The sequence below is a fragment of the Neophocaena asiaeorientalis genome, unplaced genomic scaffold, assembly GCF_003031525.2.
Source record: "Neophocaena asiaeorientalis asiaeorientalis breed wild unplaced genomic scaffold, Neophocaena_asiaeorientalis_V1.1 scaffold932, whole genome shotgun sequence".
Lineage (NCBI taxonomy): Eukaryota > Metazoa > Chordata > Mammalia > Artiodactyla > Phocoenidae > Neophocaena > Neophocaena asiaeorientalis.
The window spans coordinates 58393-82415 of NW_020172903.1; the positions used below are offsets into that span (position 1 = coordinate 58393).

At 37.7% G+C, this 24023-nt stretch overlaps 1 protein-coding gene across 1 annotated transcript in view; it reads right to left on the reverse strand.

The window, feature by feature from the left end:
* The window catches only part of ASB3 (ankyrin repeat and SOCS box containing 3), an 80715-nt gene that overhangs the window by 12196 nt on the left and 44496 nt on the right, over nt 1–24023 (reverse strand). The window contains exons 4-8 of the mRNA XM_024742011.1: nt 13298–13410; nt 12579–12714; nt 9162–9339; nt 7138–7335; nt 5059–5316 (exon numbers count right to left, since the gene is read on the reverse strand). Coding sequence (XP_024597779.1) covers nt 5059–5316; nt 7138–7335; nt 9162–9339; nt 12579–12714; nt 13298–13410 — 883 coding nt within the window. The remainder of the gene's footprint in view (nt 1–5058; nt 5317–7137; nt 7336–9161; nt 9340–12578; nt 12715–13297; nt 13411–24023) is intronic.

Here is a 24023-nt window from a genome sequence, read left to right on the forward strand (position 1 = left end):
GGAGTTTCTACTCTTACAGAGGGTAGGAATTTTCCTTCCCATTCCCCAGCAGCAGTGGTAAGAAAAGACAGATTCAGTGTCACTGTCATTAGTGGATTTGCCATTATTTCCTCCCAAATGGACCATCTTGCCAAATCTAGATTGGTCATCCTCACAGACACATAATTTAACAGTTCTGAAAGAATAAAGCCCAAACACCCAAAGCTGTCCCTAAACTGAGTGCATGAGAGAGATGGCTTGTTTCTGACCAGCTCTCAGAGATGTACTACAACTGTTCTCCTATAAGAACCTTTCCCATTATATTGTAGATACGGCTCTAAAGGACATATCAGAATAAGTTGTCTTTCAGAACTGAAAGAAGTTGTTGAAGACAAGCAGTTCTCCTTCTATTTTTTAAAAATAATGTCATATTTCCTACCAACCCACCCAAAAGAGACTTCCCAAATTTTATAAGCACTTGAATCCTAATAGAAAGAGCACTGACCCAAGAAAAGCTCTGATTTCTAACATCACCTCTACTACTTACAAACATGTTGCCTAAATTCTTTAAGCCCTAGATCCTGGTCTCTAAAATGAGAATAACACTTAACCTACCTATTTTAGGGGACTATTCATGAAAATAATGGAGACAATATAGTAAACAGACTTTTAAAACTATAAAATGTTATATAAATATTTGATATTACTAGAACTGGTTTGAAATGTTCAGTATTATATTTTCAGTGGGCCTTATAACATTGTACACATGAAATTTAGTCAAAGCTTAAAGAGAACTCTAAATTCTAATAAGATACTTATTTTGTACTCAACTAGATACTCCCCTACCATCACATTGTTTGAAGAAAAGTAAAATCATTAGGGTCTCTGGTGATTACTTCAAAAACAGAAATTCTTTTCAAGGTCACTTTTTTGGAGACATTACTGAGCAAGGACAAAATAAGGGAAAAATAGAAGTAAAGAAACTGAATAATACTCTAAACCTGTCATCTCAAAGACAACTTATTTCTCGTAATTCAGGGTCAAAGTATCCTTGAAATGACTGATTAGAGAGTATGAAAATTATTTCCTAAAATCTTAATTCTCTAATATGCAAACTTATATAAGGAAGAACTTAAACTGTAGCACAAATGCTTTGGGAAACATTTTACTTCTCAAAAAGCTCTCAGTGAAGTCACGATTTATCAGAAAATACTGAGAATAAGTGAAATGATAAAATATATTCAAATGCAAACAACCTTCTTCACTTTCTAGGAACCCCACACCAAAGGTTACTTGGTTCTGGTTGCTAGTTTCTTTTTTAATGGTTTCATTTTTCTACCATAATGTGCTGTCTCACTGTGACCAAAAACAAAGTCATTTCTGTGCAGTTATCTAAACACACACATAAGAAATAAATCTATTTACACAGCTTTAGTTAATATAATGTTGAGTTTATTTTACCAATGCTGATAATGGCACTGAAAATGTATTGTTACTGTACTACATTGACTGTTACGTTGTACAAAGCAGTTGTAAAATCATAAACCTGTGACAGTTAATCAACTAAATGCACAGATGACATTTACTTTCTATCATTCATGTACTGCATTGGGGGTGTGAGGGAAACCTAGTCTTGCATTTAAAGCTGAAAAAATATTTCAACTCTGCAGATTATATTGTGACAAGCAATTATTCAGCCAGATACATCTTTAAAGACTGTTTAAGACAAACAATACCTAGGAAAGACATTTATAATTTACATGACAAAGATTAAGCAACAGACTTATATGTTATATAAATAAGATATAACCAAAATCCACTTTAACAACATATTGACGTTTTTATGGGATAATTATTTTATAACAGCTCTTTGAATGTAAATTTGATCAAAGAAAGCAAAACATTCATCACATTCAGCGTAAACACTTGCGTTATTCATTCAATAAAAGATCAGTAAGCAAAAATTTGACCATGTTAAGCATTTTTATTGCTAAAGTGAAATTTTCCATCGTATATTTTCTAATGAATATAAAGTGACTAAAGTTACTCCTTCAGAGTAAAATGTATGCAACTGGCGTTCTCAATTCAAATAGCTGAAGTTTTACAATTTACTACAAAATAATTTGTAGTTTACTGTTTATTAACTCTTTTCTATCCTAATACATCCAATAAATATAACACAAACCCAGTGGCTTATTACCACAAAAATTCTCAAATGGGCTAGTCCCATGGGGGGAAGGGAACCCTGTATAAGAACTAGGGATGGGAGAGTATATTTTACAAAGCCTTTTGGGAGGATAAAGCAAATTCCCTTTCCTTCCAGCAGTCTATGTAGTTGTCTGAGGAGGAAAGGAAAAGAAGATACATTTAATTTTTTCCCTGAATAGGTTCTTCCTAATTTAGGAATAGGAAAGAGCAAGAAAAGTTGGCCCAGATCCCCCTAGGTTAGGCAAGGGATTAAGTGAATCCCTAAAATTAAGTGATAAAAACTACCATATCCCTGGGGATACACAGGGCTAAGGCAGCATAGCACAGGGGTTACAAAGACAGACATGAGTTACACTACTAGACAGCCTGAGTCCAAACCTAAGCTCTTGCACTAACTAGCTGTGTGAGCTTGGGCAAGTTATGTTAAATACTTTGTGCCTCAATTCCCTCCTCTATAAAATATGGATAATGGTATCTACTATGTTTTATATTAAATGAGCTAATAGTAAAAAACTTAAAATAGGGCTTCCCTGGTGGCACAGTGGTTGAGAGTCCGCCTGCTGATGCAGGGGACACGGGTTCGTGCTCCGGTCTGGAAAGATCCCACATGACGCGGAGCGGCTGGGCCCGCGAGCCATGGCCGCTGAGCATGCGCGTCCGTAGCCTGTGCTCCGCAACGGGAGAGGCCACAACAGTGAGAGGCCCGCGTACCGCCAAAAAAAAAAAAAAAGAACTTAAAATAGTACCTACGGTGTATCAGGCAATATTTTAAGTGTTGGTTAAAGAAATAAACTAGAAACCAGAATGGAGCATGAAGGCTGAAAGTAATGGGCAAGTAATATGGAGTCGAGTTAGTATCTTCAGTAGAAAAACACAAGAAGCATGGCTGAGAAGAAAGTGGGTGCCTTGGGAATAAGCACTAAGTGAAGTGACAGAGGAAAGGAAACATACTGTCAGAACTGCCCACAGCTATCTAACGTGTTGGTTGGATTTACAGTAGCATTTTGGGGAGTGAATCCTAGAACGGTGAGGGGTAACTGCTGTTAGCTGTCAGGAGCCCAGACACAACAATAAAATTCACTAAGTAAAAAGTTAAGGGTATTTAAATAGCTTCGTTAATAGCTAGATATAGCATTCATTAGTGAGCGTTTCTATCTCAGTACTGAGTGTATGTGTGTGTGTGCACATGTAAAAGGGGATTTGTTAGGACAAGTAAACATGCACAAATAACTTTTAAAAATTAGATTTCTCAATGAATTGTCAATAATTTTTAAATCTCATTCAGTTATCTAAAAAATACAATGGATTTTTGTAAAATTTTATTGAAATGGTATAGAGGGAATTGCAACAGTGAGTGATTTGACAGATAACTGTGTATTAATCAGCTGTTGGAGACAGAAGTAAATACAATCGGGTATTCAAACCACTGTAAACTATAAACAAAAAGTAAAGTGGAGATCAGAACATGTATCTAAACTTTGCTTTACTTCTATATTCCTCAAACCACCTACCAGAAAGCAGTTTTTCCTCACAAGCCACATATCTGAAACATTTAGTATCAGAAAGGGATGATAGTCCTAAGCATAAAACCTCTGCTTAGTGAAAATTCTTGAATTCTATATTATGGCAGACATAATAAAAAGGTGAGATACTGGGATCCTGCCAAACAAAGATATGTTCTTCATTTACAGATGGAGAAGCCACCAGGCAGAAGATGGAGTCCCAGAAATGCAAACAAAATTTACAAGCAGGGGGCTTCCCTGGTGGCGCAGTGGTTGAGAGTCCGCCTGCCGATGCAGGGGACATGGGTTCGTGCCCCGGTCCGGGAGGATCCCACATGCCGCGGAGCGGCTGGGCCCGTGAGCCATGGCCGCTGAGCCTGTGCGTCCGGAGCCTGTGCTCCGCAACGGGAGAAGCCACAACAGTGAGAGGCCCGCGTACCACAAAAAAAAAAAAAAAAAAAAAAAAAAATTTACAAGCAGGAACCACTAGTGTTGCCTGCAGGAATACCAAAGAGGACCTCTTTCGAAAAGCAAAATTTAAATAACAAAATATCAGAGCACTTTTCTGCTGAAATCCAAAATCTCAGTATTTGTCTAAACATTATTTTGGTAAATGGTAATTTTTGAAGCACAAAAAAGAAATCTTCTAGATGTTTTATTGAAATTTCATAAAATACATTTAATTTTTATGTTCTTTATATTCTTAGAGACTTTTATTCTATTTCCTCATTTGACTCGAATTATCAGGCCAAAAGAGTTCTCTCACCGCTACAATTACCTTCTTGGTCCATCTAGACACATAACTCTTGAAAAGGTTGGTAAAACAGTTTTTATCCTTTTGCCCTAGAAAATTTCTGACTCAACTTTCATATAATCACTCATAGGGGATGCCCTTCTGAGAAACCACTTGAGGTAAAGAGTTATTTACTCAGCTACTTCAGAAATCAGTATTTATTGAGGGAGACTAAGTTCAAGTAGACAAGTTGCTATAGGATAGGAGTATTCAATCTACTTGACTAAGGGATGCTAGAAATCTCCAAAGCAGCTACAACCATTCTGTCACAGACATTTTAAGAGCAGCGTGAGGGATGGCCTAAGTAGAAGAAATAACCCTCTCAGGAGGGTTCACTGGCACCCATTCCTTTCTACTCCCTTCCAGCCACCTCTGACCTTTTTCCAGGACTCTATCCTTACACTCAATCTCACCATTAGCAGCCCCCCCCAATTCCTTCACCCCAACCCAACCATCACAGTCAAAACACACACAATAACAACCTCCTCCCAACACAGGGATCTCAAGAAATTGGGGGAAATTAAAGGTAGTACACTCACTCAAAAAGAGTAAAGTCCACATGGCAGGATTTCTTACCAAGTACTGCAGAGGAGATTCAGTGGGTCAAATCCAGCAAGCAGCAGAGATGGCAACCATTCTTTATATTTTGTCTGTGCTTTAACTGCATGACTTATAAATTCAGATATGTGGCTCCATGATGTCAATGGGCAACATTTCTTCAAAAAGTAGCGAAACACTGAAAACCTCTCATACTTCAGGCAGTATGCCAAATGAAGTTCATTTAGCTGGGCTCCATATTTCAAAAGAATATTCACAATTCCAAAGAAGTCACAGCTCCACCACAAAAAAGAAAGAAAGGAAGGAAGGAAGGGAGGGAGGGAGGGAGGAAGGAAGGAAGGAAAGAGGAAGGGAGGGAGGAAGGAAAAAGAAGGGAAGGGAAGAGAAGAGAAGTTAGATTTTCAGATTAAAAAAATAATTCTTACAAAGTTAACAGTAGTTACAACCGGAAAATAAGAATAGCAGATAGGATAGTGGATGATTTTTACATGTCTAGTGGATTGAGACTAGGGGACCAGAGGAAAGGGAGGGTTTTACTTTTTAATTTACACCATTCTGCATGGTTTTTAGTTTCCAACTATGAACAAGTCGTGTCCTTAGAATTTAAAACATTTATCTTAAATAAGTTAAGTTTTAAAATTATCATTGACAAGTAGAAAACTCTTTTCAAATTGTGATTTTTTTGCACAATTAAGTATCCATAATACAAAATACTTGCTAAACAAAGTTAATAAAACAATGTGACTGGTCCCTAAAGACAGATGATTCAGTCTAGGAATCTCCAAGATACCACTTCCTTCAACAATATCTTAGTCAATTTCCCTCTTACTTTTAAATTTCTAATGGTAAAAAGCAATCATAGAAAAGCTTTTTTTTAATGAACAAAAATTTAACTTACAGCTTTAGATTTTTAAATTAATCTTCTTTATAAAGTGTTTTACAGAATAAATGTGTTATCATTTTATACCTATTGAATTGGTTACTTTAAAAAAGAAAACATTATCATCCAATACTGCTAAGTTGTGGTTAAAATGATTGAAAATAAGTGTAACCCTTTTATGAGAGAGCTAACTGGCAAAATGCATCAAAAGAGGGCTTCCCTGGTGGCGCAGTGGTTGAGAGTCCACCTGCTGATACAGGGGACACGCGTTTGTGCCCCGGTCCGGGAAGATCCCACATGCTGCGGAGCGGCTGGGCCTGTGAGCCGTGGCCCCGCGTCCGGAGCCTGTGCTCCGCAACGGGAGAGGCCACAACAATGAGAGGCCCGCGTACCGCAAAAAAAAAAAAAAAATTTTAAACTAAGTGTGACCTACAGAAATAAACGCTACATACCAAATACATTAAAAATGCAGGAAAAAAAAAAAAAAAAAGAAAAAAAATGCAGGAATACCTAGAAAACTAAAGTTTTATTTTAGGTTCATAACAAGTCTTGTAAATATAAATTTCAAATGATAAATAGCCTGACACACGGTCAATATCATACTTGACAAAGATATTTTTAACTCTTTTTTATCTTTTTGCCTCCCAGCTTTATTGAGGTATAACTGACAAATAACATTGTAAGATAGTTAAAGTATATAATGTGGTGGTTTGACATACATATACATTGTGAAAACATTCATCACCTCAAATATTTACCTCTTTTTTTAAGAGCATTTAAGTTGTACTCTTAGCAAATTTCAATTATATAATACAGTCACCACATTATAACTACAGTCACCACATTATACATTAAATCTTCAGCCCTTATTCATTGTGCAACTTAAAGTTTGTTTTAATTCTTAAATTGTTTTGAAGACCAAGGGTATCAGAGAGTTCCTGCATTTACTTTAATATATTGAAAGTATGCTCTAAAATTGCTACACCAAAAATATAATCCAGAGCCAAAGAGAGAAGGAAAAAAAATCTGACATTATCACCTAATTTTTATTATAGTTTGACTGAACAAGGTGCATCACAGAAGGCTTTTGTTTTTGTCTGTTTTTTGTTTTTAAGTTAAAAATTTAGCTCTAAGACATATTGCTTCACAAAAGAAAGTCATTTGGAAATACATCTCCATATAGCAAAAAAGAATAAAAATACAGCAAATATACATACTCCTTTTGGAAAGCCATACACATGGGAGAACTGAATCCGAAGACGAGGCACATCTGGGCATCTGGGCGGTAGCCAGACTGGAGCAACATTTCTAGGCACTCTTCATGCCCTCCAAACACTGCTGAGTACACAGGACTCACTTTGTTTGGCCCAGTGTCACAGACCCGGTTAGTAAGTGGTATTAACAAGTCCAAGATTCTGCAAATACACAAATTCAGGGGTATATAATGCTTTTATATGTACATAAGTGCAGACATTTCTACAGCACATATTTTGAGTCACCCACTGATTGATTTTAAAAAGTCTTTCTGTCTTCAGTGTACTTTCTATCTACAGTAAATTATTACAAGCTACATACTCTGAAATGTTACACTCATTATTGATGCTTAGTAGAAAGATCCTTAAATGTATCTGAAGCAGAGCTAAGTAACATTCCCATAAAAGTAAACAGATAACACACAGTCCTTTATTTTTCACGAATTATTTACCTTCCCACCAACAACCACCTTCCTCCCCAAAATTCAAATTTTATATTAGATATTTTAGGATCTAATAAAATTTTTAAAACTTCATTATACTAAATATAAACTTGTTATCAAGAAAACAAGTTATTTTCCTTCATAGAGTAGCAACCAAAGTTTTATTTTTCTAATCAGTAAGAATTTTTTAAGATGGTGAGTGACATGAAATGAATAGTATTGTCATCAGGAAGAAGTCAGAAATTCTGCTAAAATATTGTATTCTCAGAAAAGAAGATGAGCTCTTTAAATATTAAGGCATATTTATTTAAAAATTAAGAATAAATTAAGAATTGATAACATTCTTTCTCTTTGCTACTTTTCCTTAGGTAAGGTAGGACTAAGATAATATTTAAGGAGAACTTATATTTCACCATGAAGGAAATCATCAGTGACCAACAGAATTCTCAAAATTGAGAACAAATGAGGACAAATTCTCAAGAGGGTTTTGGTATCAATTTAATTGTACCTAAGATTTATGATTAAATAAACAATCAACAGTTAAGAAAAACATCAAATTTTTAAACCTAAGTACTTTGTTAAAATAAAGAATCTGTTTAGTGTCTCTTATATGTAATAAATGTGCTAAATTTTTTTAAATGAGTTGGAAAAATTATACTCTTCAACAGGGCACAAACATGATTACAAATATCTTTAAGGAAATAGTAAAATACCATGCCACCTAGTGGCATAATAACCCAATTACAGCATCTGTTTTCCTACTATGTATACATACTAAAGACAAGACCATTTCACTATTACTTTTTAAATTAAATAATACTAACAAGAGCTATAAAATTATTATTGTAGTAGTATAACTCTAAAAACTTTAAATATATATTTAAAAAACTGTACCAATCTGTGTTAAGACAGGCTGCCATATTCTCACAGGTATAACCAGGTTTAATAATTTCTGAGATTCCTGGAACCCCCAATTTCAGGGAGTTCCAACTTTCGTTAAGTCTCTCTCTCTTCAGACAATATCAAAAATTTCATTGGAATTTCTGGCTAAGGAAGAAGAGTAATAGAAGCAGGGGAAAGTACCAAGTTGAATTTGAAATAAGACAAAGAGAAGTCCAGTCAAAGGGTTCAAGATGTGGAGGACTACCCAGTCCACACAAAAGAGATCACAAACTCAAAACATTCCTGGGGCCAAGGAGGTAACAAAAATAAGTTGAATAAAGCCATCAGATCAATACCTAAAGATGCCTGGGACAAAACTGGAAAGGAGTGGGAGAGTACAGCCACAGCTTAAGAAGTCAGAGAGAAGACTTACCCTGAGAAAGCCCCTGGGGCCACTCTGCCTCACACTAGGAAAGAGCAAGACTACGAGTTGCTGGGATTGCAAGGGGGACAAATGTGGGGGGTGGATCTAGTCACCCAGCAGATCAGTAGGGAAGGGAATACCAAGGGTTATGCCTGGAGGTAAAGGGTCTGGCCCAGAAGATCTATTTCTATTACCTTTGAATTATGAGACCATTTTTATTTTCCATTTTTAACACTTACTTTGTATGGCCCATTTGTGCGGCTGCATGAATAGGTAACTGCCAATTGTCCTCATTACAGTAAAGATCAGGATCTGCCCCACTGGAAAGCAAAAGCTCCACACATTCCGTGTGGCCCTCTTGAGCAGCAATGAACAAGGGAGTAGCTTTGTCCAAGGCTTGACAATTGACATTTGCACCTAAAATAAACATTTAACATATAACCCTCCTTAATGCAAAAAATAATAATAATAATTAACAAAAATTTCAAAGCAGTTGCCTTAAAAGGGTTTCACAGTACAATAGCTTTTCTTCCTTAGTGGATACTGTTGTTAAAACATATTAATTTTCATAACTTATTGGTAATCATTTACATTGTTTTTACTTTTATGTCAGCACGAAAACAAGTGATTAATATTTTAGAATTCATTTTTAAGCTAAAATAAGAAACTTATTCAATGAAGGATTCATTTCATTCCAACAAGCACTCTGAGGGTCCAGTAAGCAATCATTTAAAAAAGGAAAAATGCAGGCTTCCCTGGTGGCGCAGTGGTTGAGAGTCCGCCTGCCGATGCAGGGGACGCGGGTTTGTGCCCCGGTCTGGGAAGATCCCACATGCCGCGGAGCGGCTGGGCCCATGAGCCATGGCCGCTGATCCTGCACGTCCGGAGCCTGTGCTCCGCAACGGGAGAGGCCACAGCAGTGAGAGGCCCGCGTACCACAAAAAAAAAAAAAAAAAAAAAAAGGAAAAATGCAAACCATCAAATATGGATAACATTTCTGATCATTACTGAAAGGATAAGAAAAAAATCTAAATTATGAGACTTTACAGATGCCACTAATTGATTCCGGCTAAGATTTGTGAAAAAAAAAATTCCAGTAGATATGATAAACATGGGGGCTATGCCTTTAAACTAATGTTGACTATACTCTTCATTATATCACTTTTCTTCATGACCAGTGCATGATAAACAGAGCTCACATTAAAAGGAAAAAGGTTTATTTAAATGGGTTTGTAAGCTGATCTTTTTAAGCATAAATCTAATCAATTATTTAGACCCAAGTGTACAAAGATGTGAAAAAGTTTAGTGACCTCAATTTTTGTGAAGGTTTCAAAAATAGCAGACTTGGGCTTCCCTGGTGGCGCAGTGGTTGAGAGTCCGCCTGCCGATGTAGGGAACGCGGGTTCGTGCCCCGGTCTGGGAAGATCCCACATGCCGCAGAGCGGCTGGGCCCGTGAGCCATGGCCGCTGAGCCTGCGCGTCCGGAGCCTGTGCTCCGCGACGGGAGAGGCCACGACAGTGAGAGGCCCGCGTACCGCAAAAAAAAAAAAAAAAAAAAAAAACAAAAAAAATAGCAGACTTCCTCAAACTTTTCTCATTGACAAATAATGTGTTAAGTATGCTAAGTATGGTGTTAATACATGACCATGAGAATTTTTAAATTTCTGGAATACAGCTCAGTGAAAAATCATCATCATCAAGGGGGAAAAGACTACTTTTTTATTTAAACGGATGTTCCATAAATATACCTTGAATAAACCAAAGCCCTGAAATTGGTAAAAACAATGTAAAACACAAATGGTAACTTAGAGTTTATGGAACTGTCAGAAATTCCAACTGGATATTCAACATGTCTAGATACACAGAATATTCCTGACTTGTACAAGGTGGCTTCACCTACTGTCAGCCTCAGAAAGAAATGAACACTATAACTGAGAAAATACTAAGTCAAAAAAGAAACCTACTTAACTTTCTCTTTTAAGCAATGTTTTGTTTTGATTGACAATTTCAATGTATAAGGAAGAATAAGGAACTAGACCTTGTAAGATTACAGGTAGAAAAGCTGGGAAAATGAGAGATAATTCACTGAATGGAAAGTCACTTTAAAGAGTTAGAAACATGTATAGTTACATTATAAACATACCTACATAGCTTTTCAACTTGCCATTCATAACTATTCAGAGAGGGGAAGAAAAAAAGAACAAAGGAAAACAAAACAGGTGCTTAGTGTTCCAGGAGACAGGCTCAGCATGAGGAGTCATTAGCTGCAGTTTAACCTATTTCATTCTAAATATTAGCTACACACTAATAACTGGAACCTACGGACTGGAAGTCGCAGAATACATCACGACAGTCCTTGGGAAGGTACAACATAGAAGAAGGAAGATGAGAAATCACAAGTCCTGGATCCAAGTCCTGATTCTGCCAGGGAATACTTTCTAGATCTTTGGCAAGGCACTTAAATGCTCAGAGCCTGGGATTCTTTTTTTTTTTTAATTAATTAATTAATTAATTTATTTGGCTGTGTTAGGTCTTAGTTGCAGCATGCATGTTCTTCTCTAGTTGTGGCATGTGGGCTCCAGAGCACACAGGCTCAGTAGTTGCAGCATGCAGCCTCTCTAGTTGTGGTGCACGGGCTCTAGAGTGCACGGGCTCAGCAGTTGTGGCACACGGGCCCAGATGTCCTGTGGCATGTGGGATCCTAGCTCCTCGACCAGGGATCGAACCCATGTCCCCTGCATTAGAAGGCAGATTCCTAACCACTGGACCAACAGGGGAGTCCCCAAGCCTGGGATTCTTAATACAAAAAAAAAAAAAAAGCTTGCACAAATGATTTGGGGGATTCTCTCAACTTTAAACTTTGTTTTGGTAATTTATTAAAAGTTTAGGTATTACAGAAGATATGTGAAAAGTCTAAGTATTAAAAAAAATTGCGTGGTGGCAAATCTGGTGTATTTCCCATCTGCTCCTGACTATCCATGCTTCGTCAGGTTAGCAGTGTGAGTGCACACGCAGTGCCTGGAAGAACTGAAAAGCTCTTACATAACAAAAGTTTCTGGTCACAGAAATGTCACACAGAGTAAGAATGCCACCTCAACACCATCCTCTCTGACAATGCTGAATGTGTAATCGTTGTCACTGAGAATCCTTTAACAGGCTTCTGTTGCTATTTATTAACATAATAAAGTATAAACATGCTTTGAAATAAATCCATTTAAATATCACACAATTGATCAAAACATACAACTCAAAGGGTTAATACACAAAATAACTATCTAAAAAATTAATTAAGCCTATACTAGTCTTTTTTTTTCTTGTACCCTAGAAAGTTGGAATTGCTCAGGTCCCTATAATAAAAGACAGCACCATCATTTAACTTGCCAATAAACCTGCTTTAATGATAGGTCATTATGGTCCTACTCAGATAAATTAATAGCTGCACAATGTATTATGTTAGTAATAGAGACTTAGTAACCAGGCTTATAAATGAGCTTGTATGTACTCTTATTTACCACTAACATAAAAGACCATAAATTCCAGAACCTGATTTATATCTGGTCAAGAATTACTCTTCCTAAGAAGATACAAAGTTAAAACTCATGATCTTAACAGTGTAAAGGCTAATGGATTAGTCTTACCCAATGAATTAGTCTTACCCGATGATATAAGTATGCTCAAGCTTTCTAGCTTGCCATATTGAGCAGCCACAAATAAAGGTGTGATTCCAAAGTCATCCTGGCATTCCTTGTTTGCTCCTTTTTTAAGAAGCAATTTTATGATCTCAGCATTTTCCTAAGGCACAGATTCATATTTTAAATAAGAGAAAACAAAGAAAATAGATGATATCTTTTTTATTGTTGTGTGTGTGTATATTTTTTATCCTCACTAAAGGAAAAAAGTGTATTGGTGGATGGGAAGAAAGTGTTAAACAATCAGATTATTCTGTACCTTTAGCTAGAACATTAAACATAAACAGATAGAACACTGGGAATCTCTAGGAATTATAATCCTTATAAAATCCTGCAAAATTAGTTTGCAAGTACAAGCACTAAGATGTCATCACAGTTTCTAAACACAGTGCTATAAATAAAATAAGCCAGTGCTATCAATTTATATCCCAAATATTCTGATGGTCTCTTAACTATGCTATCAACATTTGAAAAACTTAGATAATCCCTGCAGCCCAAAGCTACTAGAACTACTAGAGCAGTTGGCTTATTCAGAATGACCGTTAGCATTTAGACTGCCTTTTCTGTACTGCACTAACCATCGTAAATCACAGGCAAGTGGGAAGCAAAAACTGTATTGAACTGTCATTTTAAAAGGGTAAAACACACAATTTACATGGAAATGAAATAATAAATTCAGAGTTTACCTGAAAAGTAGCCTGGTGCAAGGTGTTCCATCCACACATAGAATGGGATCCATTAACATTTGCTCCATATCGAAGTAGCAGCCTTAACACATCTATCTGTCCATTTTCAACAGCTGCAATACAACAGTCAAAAAAATTATTGTCAGTAAAAAGCCATGTTTGTAGGACTGGGCACTTCGGTGATGTTACCATCACTTATTCAGCTTTGAACTCACAATACTGTCATCATTCCTATCAACAAATCAAAACATATATGTACTCCTTATGCAATTCCAAAACATTTATCACAATTGTCTTAGCCCAAACCCATTAATATATACATCCTTTTGGTACACATATAAAATTATTTTCAATTGTATCTTAAAAGATACAGAGGAAATGGAAGCAGGAGGCAAACATATTTTCTTTGATAATGGAGATAATATGTGTTTCTATTTTGTTAAAAATGCAGTTGGGAGGGGGATGGGATGAATGGGTCAGAAGAAACAGCAGCAGTCTGGAGAAACAGTCTCAAAAGAATTGAAAGGTTGGCTATTACCATCTGATCACAAATGACAATAGTAAATGACGAGCAAACTGAAAGCACAATACTGCAAGTCTGCATCTTAGATATTTTTACCATAATAAACAACTATCATTGTTAAAATGATGTTCTTATATCAACCAATGAAAATTTAGTAGAATCTGTTTCACATCCAATTCATACATCATTATCAGTGACTGCTGGCAAAAATCACTCCATAGCCAAAAGCCTGAGTTGAAGATTATCAGGTTGTCAGTGGTGATATATGAAACAGAGTTTAGATAAGTTTGTTTCCATGAATTAGGGAGACCTTCTAAAAATGAAAGTCGAAAAAATTTGTTTTGATTATTAAATACGCTATAGAAGTCAGAGAGAAAAATTTTAATATCATAAATACATTAAGATATCTGATGTCTGCATCTCTAGTGAAAAAAATTTCTCAATGGCAAAATGGCATTTTTACAGCTTTTGCTAATTATTTCAAAATAAGGCAAATGGTTAAGTAATGGTTAATCGTTAAGAAATAGTGTTTTAGGGACTTCCCTGGTGGCACAGTGGTTAAGAATCCACCTGCAAATAAAGGGGACACAGGTCCAAGCCCTGGTCCGGGAAGATCCCACATGCTGCGGAGCAACTAAGCCCATGCGCCACAACTACTGAGCCTGCGCTCTAGAGCCACAACTACTGAGCCCGTGTGCCACAACTACTGAAGCCCGCACACCTATAGCCTGTGCTCCTCAATAGGAGAAGCCACTGCAATGAGAAGCCCACACACCACAACGAAGAGTAGCCCCCGCTCACAACTAGAGAAAGCCTGCGCACAGCAACAAAGACCCAACACAGCCAAAAATAAAATATTAAATAAATAAATAAACCTTTAAAAAAAAAAGAAATAGTGGTTTAGAAAAGTGTATTTACAGCTTACATCCTACTACCAAGGCCTCTCCTTTGGAAGAGTTGGGTTAACTTCTTTGTCCTTATATAATAAGTTACCAAATTGGAGACGGAGTGGGAACCATACTGTGACCAAGTATATTATACTTCAATGAAAGTTATTTTAAAAAAAACCCAAAAAAACCCAGACTCGAACTTACTATTTGTTTGCCTCCTTATCATTAGTAAAGTACGCTTGAGGAGAGAAACTGTGTTCCGTTCGCCTTACGTGCCCAGTGCCAATCGCAAACAGAAGACAGGCAATAAATAAGCACTGACTCAGGGAATGAAAAATAAATGTCTAAAATAAAATACGATTTTCTTTTTAAGAATTCATTCCTCTCCAAACAGAACAGCCTTCAGAACTATACTTCTGGATATGACAAAATAACTGGTACTAAACTAGCCATCATAAGAGTGGGAAATATACATAAAGCAACTTTTTCTAGCATTAAACCATGGGTAAAAGACTGATTCCTAAGGAAAGGGATACACATGAGGTGAGCCCCATGATCACCCCAGCTTTCTGCCTGGGGACGTTTCTGGATTATGGTGCAATGAGCTGAAGTCCAAGCACAGTAAGGATAAGGTTGAAGAAAGAATACTCCAAGCAGAGGAAATGGTCCAAGCAGAGTGAAGCAGTCCGCTGAGCTAAGGAGGAAAATATTAGAGTTTAAGCAGTTGAAATCGGTGGGGCAAACCCCAAGAGAAAAGAGAACTGTGTGGAGGGGAGGCCCCACTGTGGAAGTTCTCCAAGAATCCTTGCCTGAGCTCTGGGCTACACATGTACAAGGCAAGAGGAACTGCTAAAGGGTTAAGAATGGAACAGAGGTAAGTAGAAGACAGTGCTGAGGGGCAATGGAACTCCTAGGAGTTCTGGCCCAGTCAGAGTGGTGAAACCACACTGATACTTCGATAGCTTGTTAACACTCTGGGCATCCGGCTGAGACACCCAAAAGGCAGAGCCCTAGGAAAAAAGACCACATCTGAGACTAAGGCCTACTCTAGACCTGCTCTAAGGAAGCCTAAAATAAGCCCTGATCAGGAAGGAGGCAGATGCTGGGAACTGAGTCCTCCTGGGAGTTAGATCTGGGAAATACCTTATGCTCTCAACAAAGCATAAAACCAAACCTAAACAAGTTCAAGGTCATAAGCCAGTAAATTATCTACCTATTATTTAAAAAACAGAAAAAAACTCACTATTCTCAGAGGATAAGAGAATTCAAGTCTGTGACATACTATTCACAATGCCCAGTATACAAGTCAGAAAGCAGTGAGCAGAAACTGATCCCAAGATGGCACAGACATTGGATTTAACAGATTAACTAATGTAGCTACTATAAATATGCTTTAAAACTTTAAGGAAAATATGTTCAACGATTTTACTTTGTTTGTTTGTTTGTTTGCGGTACGCAGGCCTCTCACTGTTGTGGCCTCTCCTGCTGCGGAGCACAGGCTCCGGACGCGCAGGCTCAGCGGCCATGGCCCACGGGACCAGCTGCGCCGCGGCATGTGGGATCTTCCTGGACCAGGGCACAAACTCGTGTCCACTGCATCAGCAGGCTGACTCTCAACCACTGTGCCACCAGGGAAGCCCCAAATCTTTACTTTTAATATCTATGGTATATACACAGCATACACAGAGAATCTGAGTAATGAAACTTTTTTTTAAAAAAGAACCAACTGGAAATTCCAGAACTGAAAAAAGAAATGGATGGGCTTAAAAGAAGATCAGAGATGGTAGAAGAGTGGATGAACTTGAAGACATCAATATAAATCAACCAGGGACTTCCCTGGCGGTCCACTGGTTAAGACTCCACGCTACCACTTCAGGGGACATGGGTTCAATCCCTGGTTGGGGAACTAAGATCCTGCATGCCACACAGCATGGCCAAAAAAAGAAAGAAGGAAAATAAAACAAAAAACAAAAACATATATATATGTATATCATCCTATCTGAAGAACTGAGAGAGGAAAAAAAAAGACTACAGGAAAATCAACTGTACACATCTAACAGTCCAGCATACATTAACTGGAGACCCAGAAGGAGAAGAGAGTAAAAACTGAGCAGCAAAAAATACATTTGAAGAGAAAAAAATGCCTGAAATTTTCCAAAATTTGATTTAAAAAACAAAAACAAAAGCCACACTGACTTACAAATCCCAGAAATTCAGTAAACCACAGTGCTTTGGAAGAAGTCAGTATACTTATGACTTCACATTCTATGTAAATTAAGGATGATTATATGAACATACCTGACAGCTCTGTGGAAGAATTTAAATGATTATAAAAGCAGCTGCAAACAACAAGCCATTGAAATCAACTTAGCTATAATAATAGTTTAATTTTTTTTCCAGGGCTTTTATTTGCATTTGAAATAAAATCTACTATTTTACCATGTCCTTTAAGACTCTGCAATAGTTAAATAATTAATCCAATCATTCAACAGTGCCATGGACTGTACTAAGCACAAGGGGCATAGCAAGCAACCAGACTTACAAAGTAGTTGCCTTCGTGGAACTTCCATTCTAGTGGGAGAGACAGATAATAAACAAGCACACAGATAAAGGAAATAAGTTCTGATAAAAGAAACTGTGAAATTGCTTTTTGTGGGAAAAAAAGTGAAAGAAATTAACAAGGTAAAGTAAAGAGCAGTGACTGAGTATGAGAGTGCTATGTTAGAAAAGAGGATGTCATCTCTTTGAAACAGAGACCTCTGAACAGAGAAATGAAAGATAAGCAGTAAGCCATGCAAAGAGGTGCAAGAAGAGTACTCCAAACAGGAAATAAGTGTAAAGGCAGTGAAGTACAAATGAGCTGAGTATGTTTGGAATAGCCAAGATGGCCAGTGTGACTGAAGTGAAGTCAAGGAAAGGAAATAAAGCAAGAGAGGTAGAAAGAAGCCAAATTTTGTAAGCCTTGGCAAAAAGTTAGCTTTTTTTTTTTTTTAAGGAAAAAATGAATTTGTAGTTGGAGCTACTCCTAGAAGCACAGCTCATCACCTGCTCGTTCAGGACATAAATCCTGAGGAGCTGAGTGATCTGCCCAAAGTCACAGAGCCAGAGCCCAGGCTTCCTAGTTAGTCAGGACTCCCTCAACTATACCTGGTAATATTAACAAGAATAGGAGTCAGCAAACTGTTTCTGTAAAGGGCCAGAAAATACAGACAGTCCCCAACTTAAGATGGTCTGACAACAATTTTTTGACTTTACAGCAGTGCAAAAGGGATACACATTCGGGAGAAAATGTACTTCAAATTTTGATATTTTCCTGGGCTAGCAATATGTGGTATGATCATCTCTCACAATGCTGGGCAGTGGCAGCAAGCTGCAGCTCCCAGTCAGCCACAAAATCACGAGGATAAACAGCTGATATACTCACAACCATTCTATACCCATACAACCATTCTGTTTTTCACTTTCAATATAGTTTCAATAAATTACACGAGATATTCAACACTTTATTATAAAATAAGCTTTGTGTTAGATGACTGTGCCTAATGTAAGGCACAATGTAGGCTAATGTAAGTGTTCTGAGCACATATAAGGTAGGCTAGACTGAACAATGATGTTTGGTAGGCTAGGTGTATTAAGTGCATTTTTGACTTACAACATTTTCAGCTTACAATGGGCTTATTGGGATGTAACCCCATCCTAAGTTGAGGAAAATCTGTACTCTATTACATCTAGTTTCTCTGGTTCAATATTATGCTTGTAAAATTTATCAATATTGTTGCCTCTAGCTGCAGATCATTCCTCTTCATTGCTGTGTAGTAATCCATTGTGTAAATAGAACACAATTTATTTACCTGTTCTATTGCTGGCAGATGGTCTTTGGATAGCTTCCTGTTTGGGGCTGTAATAGAGTGCTACAACAAGACTACTCTAGTACATCTTTTTTTTTTTTTTTTTTTTTTTGGTAGGTACGCGGGCCTCTCACTGTTGTGGCCTCTCCTGTTGCGAAGCACAGGCTCCGGACGCGCAGGCTCAGCGGCCATGGCACACGGACCCAGCCGCTCCACGGCATGTGGGATCTTCCCAGACCGGGGCATGAACTGCCGCCTGCATCGGCAGGCGGACTCTCAACCACTGCGCCACCAGGGAAGCCCTCTAGTACGTCTTTTACTGAACACTGATACACATTACTGTTGACTATATGCCTAGGAATGGAATTGCTGGGACAGAGTGTATGTATATACTCAGCTTTAGTAAGTTCTTCCAAACTGTTTTTCAAAGTGGCTATACCAAATTCACACTCCCATCAGTAATCTATCTCCTGGTTGCTTCACATCCTCATAAACACTTGGCACTTTCAATCTTTTTCTTTTTAGCCGTTCTGGCAGGTGTGTAGTGTTTACTCTTACCTTAATCATCAGTCACTTCAAATTCTCTTTGGAAGTAGTTGAGATACGAATAAATAAACAAAATATAACATTGTCTTTATCCTGAGTTCCTTTGGGACTCACTAGCCTGGGAGTACAAGTGAAGTTACGTTAAACTGCAAACTAAAATTTCAAATCCTGACATTGGGGTTACAGAAGAAACAAGCTGATAACAGCTATAGCTGGCTGATGGTACAAAGGAGTTCACTATATTATGTTCCCTACTTTCGTATATATTTTAAATGTTTCACAATAAAAGTTTTTAGTGTTTTTCACCAGTTCATGGCCCCACTTGCATAATATGGAAGCTATATCTCCTGACAAATTCTACCCCACTAAGGACTTCTGATCTCCTAAATAATCCTGTCATCTTCTTCTCTGAGACACCTTCCTGATGTCCACAGTTGTAAAGGCCACTTGAAGGTTATAACTGGCACAGTGTCAATGAGAATGATGTCACCCAGGCCATAGGTGCCATTTATTTCCCAATTCTGAATATGCAAGATGCCAAAGTGATGCTGGTTTCCCTGCAGTGCCCACTGTATAGGCAACATGCTACATCTGAGCAGCAGTGGAGAAGATGCCCTGTTCGCAACCTAACCCACAACATGCTCTGTCACCGAGCTTCCTACAGAGCAGGGCTCCTCATATCCCTGTGCCTCTCAGAGGTGCTCATGGAAACAGATCCTTCACCTTCCGCCTTCAGCTCCTCTCACTACAGGGCTCAAATATGAATCCCGGAAGCTGGAAAACCAGGCTGTTCTTCCACCCTTGTCTCCCAGAAGCCCCTCTACCACCCAGTTACTCAAATAAAAATCTCCTGAAAACCATTCATTCTGCTCCTGAATTTGCCACCTACTTATTCATGACACAAGTGCTCAGGCATCTCAGACATATCTGAATTATAATTTAGGATCAAGATGATACCCTAACTCTAGTGGAAAGGACACAGATAGTGTAGTCAGGCACTCTGTCCAGCTGTGAGCAAGTTAGTCTCTCAACCTCATTACACATATAAAATAAGGATAATCTACTTACCTATGGGCTTTTAGTTGATTGAATAATTAATATAAGTAAATATAGTAGGTGCTCAATAAATGTTCCTTCTTTCTCTCCCTCAGTCTCCCTTACCCCTTTCCTGATATATAACTGGTCAACTTCTTTTCCTAATAAATTCCACAAATAGGATACTCAGAAGGTTAGCTTTTCAATCATGAGGAGTTAGGCCATGATTACAGTTCCCTCAATACTAATACAGCTCTCTGACTAAACCCATATTGGTCACCTTCACTCCATGCACCGTAAGGACAGCCTCTTCCCTTTGCAGGATCAATCCTTTTGTCCAACAACCTGATTAACTGCAACCATCATCCAGCACTACAAGAAGTGCATATCCAGGTTCCCTCCTAAGTGAGAGTGCAGACCCTCAGGTTTACCCAGTTTATTGTCCAATTTACTTCCTCCATGATAATTACCCACAAACCAGTCTTACTAGTTTAAATAAATGTTTATGCTTATCTTTCCTCCTCCACAGCCATACTGATCTTGTCTTACAAACATATACACTATTTCCCATCCTCAAAAAAGGAATCCAAAGCCCATAATCCTCTATCTTTCCATGGCCACCACCTGTATTCACTTGCCAGATTTTTCTCTCTTCCAAAAAACAGAACTAGGTCTATAGGCAGATGCTGCTTATACAGAACTTTTATGCTCTTTCTTTTCCTTCCACTTCTTGTCCAAGTTTGCAGAGACCTAAAGACATTTCCTTAGACTGGAGCGTGAGTCTGATAATCACTTAATCAACTGAGGATAATGAGGGAAATTCAGCTGCAATTTCTACCATCCCACTGATAAGCAAGCTGATTGGCTAAGCTGGTGTTTCTTTGCTCCCTCACCTCTCTACATGGGACCCATCTAGTACCGCATGATACGGCAAAGGAGGCCAACATTTCAAAGATAGAAGAGGACTACAGCTCAGTTAAGGGTATACAAAGAGCTGTGCTCTCTGATACAGAAGCCAGTAGCCATATGTGGCTATTTAAATCTAATTAATTAAAATTAAATTAAATGAAAATTTGAGTACCTCAATCAAACTAGCTTCATTTGAAGTGCTCAAGAGCCACACTTGGCTAGTGACTGGACGGTACAGATTTAGGACACTTCCGAATTCTATTGGATGGCTCTGGTCTAGAGTTTAGAATTTAACTAAATTGGAATTTAACCTAGAATACTAGGCATATCTATCTCCAAGATACATGCCTGGCAATGAGGACAGGGAGCCAGGCCATTAGTTGTGGCTCCTATGGTTTGGGGCAGATGTTCAAGGACAGAAAGGAAATGAGTAATTCTGGAACCTGGAAAAGTACTGTGGATTCCCAGAGAGAAAAAGAAAGCAGAATCATAGGATCTGGTATTACACTGGCATTGAACAGAGACCAGAGCCCAAGGTTGAAATGAAATAAAACACCCCATTTGGAAGACAGAGCTCAACGTGTCTGGGTACACACAAAGATGGGAGAAAGGCTTTCTTCCCTTCAATCCAAACAGGTATTGTCTGTAAGACTCTAGCTGAGACAGCAGAAAAGAAAAACCAGAAGCTCTGATGGCAGGGACACTGCCCCTCCCACAACAGGTCAGGTTATTGAGCTGAAGAAACCTGTAACATCAAAATCTAACAAAGTAAAAATGATATGAGAACATCATTACCTGCAATAATTTCTAGGGAGACATTTGTATTTTTGAAGAAACACATCTTTCCATTTCCTATATTTAAGAGGGAAAAACAAGTAATCTGGGATAACATAACCTGAATAACAAAATATTGTTGAAAAGGAGAAATCAAGGAAGTAGAAGCAGCTGCTGACCCACATATAACTTCTAACCAAAATCAAAACTCAGTTGAGGCATGTAGCACATTGAGTGCAGTCACAAGCCCCACATGAAGATTTCATGAAGACATGGACTCAACATAGGATTCTCATCTGGGAGAAATATGGCAGAGCTATACATACATGTAAGTAATAAATCTAACTAGCAGTACTAAACTCTAACTAAAAATAGTAAACAATGATCATTATTTAATGCAGCACTCATTAAACAATAAATTTCTAAAGGAGGGATTTTTAAAAATGCAATTATCCTATTGAATGCTCTTTTGGAAAAATGCCTAATGTGACTATATGTTCTAGGGAATTACTGTAGACAAGTTCTGTACCAAATGCAAATTGCAGTGAGCTGAGTTTTACATCTATAAGCTAGAATATACTCTTTCATCTTGAGGCTCAGATTGTGACAGTAGTTCTGCTGAGAAACATCACAGTCAGTAAGGCTGTAATGAACAGTTTAACCACAGGCTGTCCATCTTCTCTAGTTATAGCAACAGGTTGGTGATTTCTGAGGGCCTCAGAGGTCACCTACGTATTCTATTAGTACATTTGATTTATATATGAATTTTTAACTGTATCTATGCTTCTTAAATTCTACATGTACTCTATTCTCCATTATGCACTTCATTTTCCTCTACAATTCACTGATAAAATAATCTTTCCATTGTATATCTAATTTGAATAAAACTTTTTTCCCTACGTCTTTCACAAAGCAAAAAAGAATGTTCGTAGCCATTTTATCTACCGTGTATTTCTTTGGTCCTGTGGTAACACTGACATCTGGTGGCACTAGAAAAGAAACTAGACTGCAATGACAAGTGATTTTTTTTCTAGTGTTTTGAATTTATTCTATGTCACCTCAGATTTTATGGTTTTCTAAGACTTTACCTATACCCAGGACAGGAGAACTATTAAAGTACTATACTAACTCCACTGACAGCATATGTTAGTTTCAACTTTTCACTCTGACAAAATGACTGGCAAGGATGCAGAATTATTTCAAGAATGTCACTGGATAAGTAGGACTACCCACAGTTATTTATTTCATAATTAAAATTTATAATCAGAATGGTTATAAAGTAAGGCTTTCCCATCAAAGACATATATCATAATTTCAAACCACTCTCCCTATATATACAGATATATTTCTATAATGTGTCTTGGCCATGAATCCTTAGTCTGAAATGTAGTATTTGATTGCGACTTAGAAAATTTTTTTCTAAAATTGTAATGAAAAGTTACACTTCTTTCTTACAAAGGACCTCGTGTCTGCCCAACGACTAACAATCTTAAAGATGTATACTGATGGTAAAAACCATGACCAAATGGACAAAATTCATTGTTAGGAATATAACAGAAAGATTGTGGTCAGTACCCCAATCTAATTCTACATGTTGCCACTGACATGTCTCTGTTTCTGACAGAAAGAAGTCAAATGGGCACTTAGCCATCAGAGATCATATCCAGAAAAACACATCTTTCAATCACATGAAAGTCTTAGAAGACAAAAACCTTATCATTTTTCCATATGTCTCCCCACCAACAGAGTCAAGAGAAACGTTTGATTTAGATAGCAGAGCTAGAAAAGTGAATTCTACCACTTTCTGTAATTATCCAATTCACGTTTTTGAAGTACTCATATAGCAGTAGTTTCCTTATAGGAGCCACCTCTGTATGACCTCCACAGTATGGCTTAGAGAAACAGATCATTACACTGAGGAGTCCCTATCAAAGAAAAAGTATGTGGCAAAACATCCCTCATCCCAAGGACCACTCCAGTGTTTAGGACCCTGCACTCTCACTGCCAAGGGCCTGGGTTCAATCCATAGTTGAGGAACTAAGATACCACAAGCTGCAGCGTGGTATGGCCAAAAAGTAAATTAATTCATTAATTTAATTTAATTAATTATTCAATTATGAACATGCAAGAACTCAAGGAACATTATTCCCATGGGTCCTTTCAGAGGACTCTGTTAAAGGAAGAATTTAGTTAACCAACAA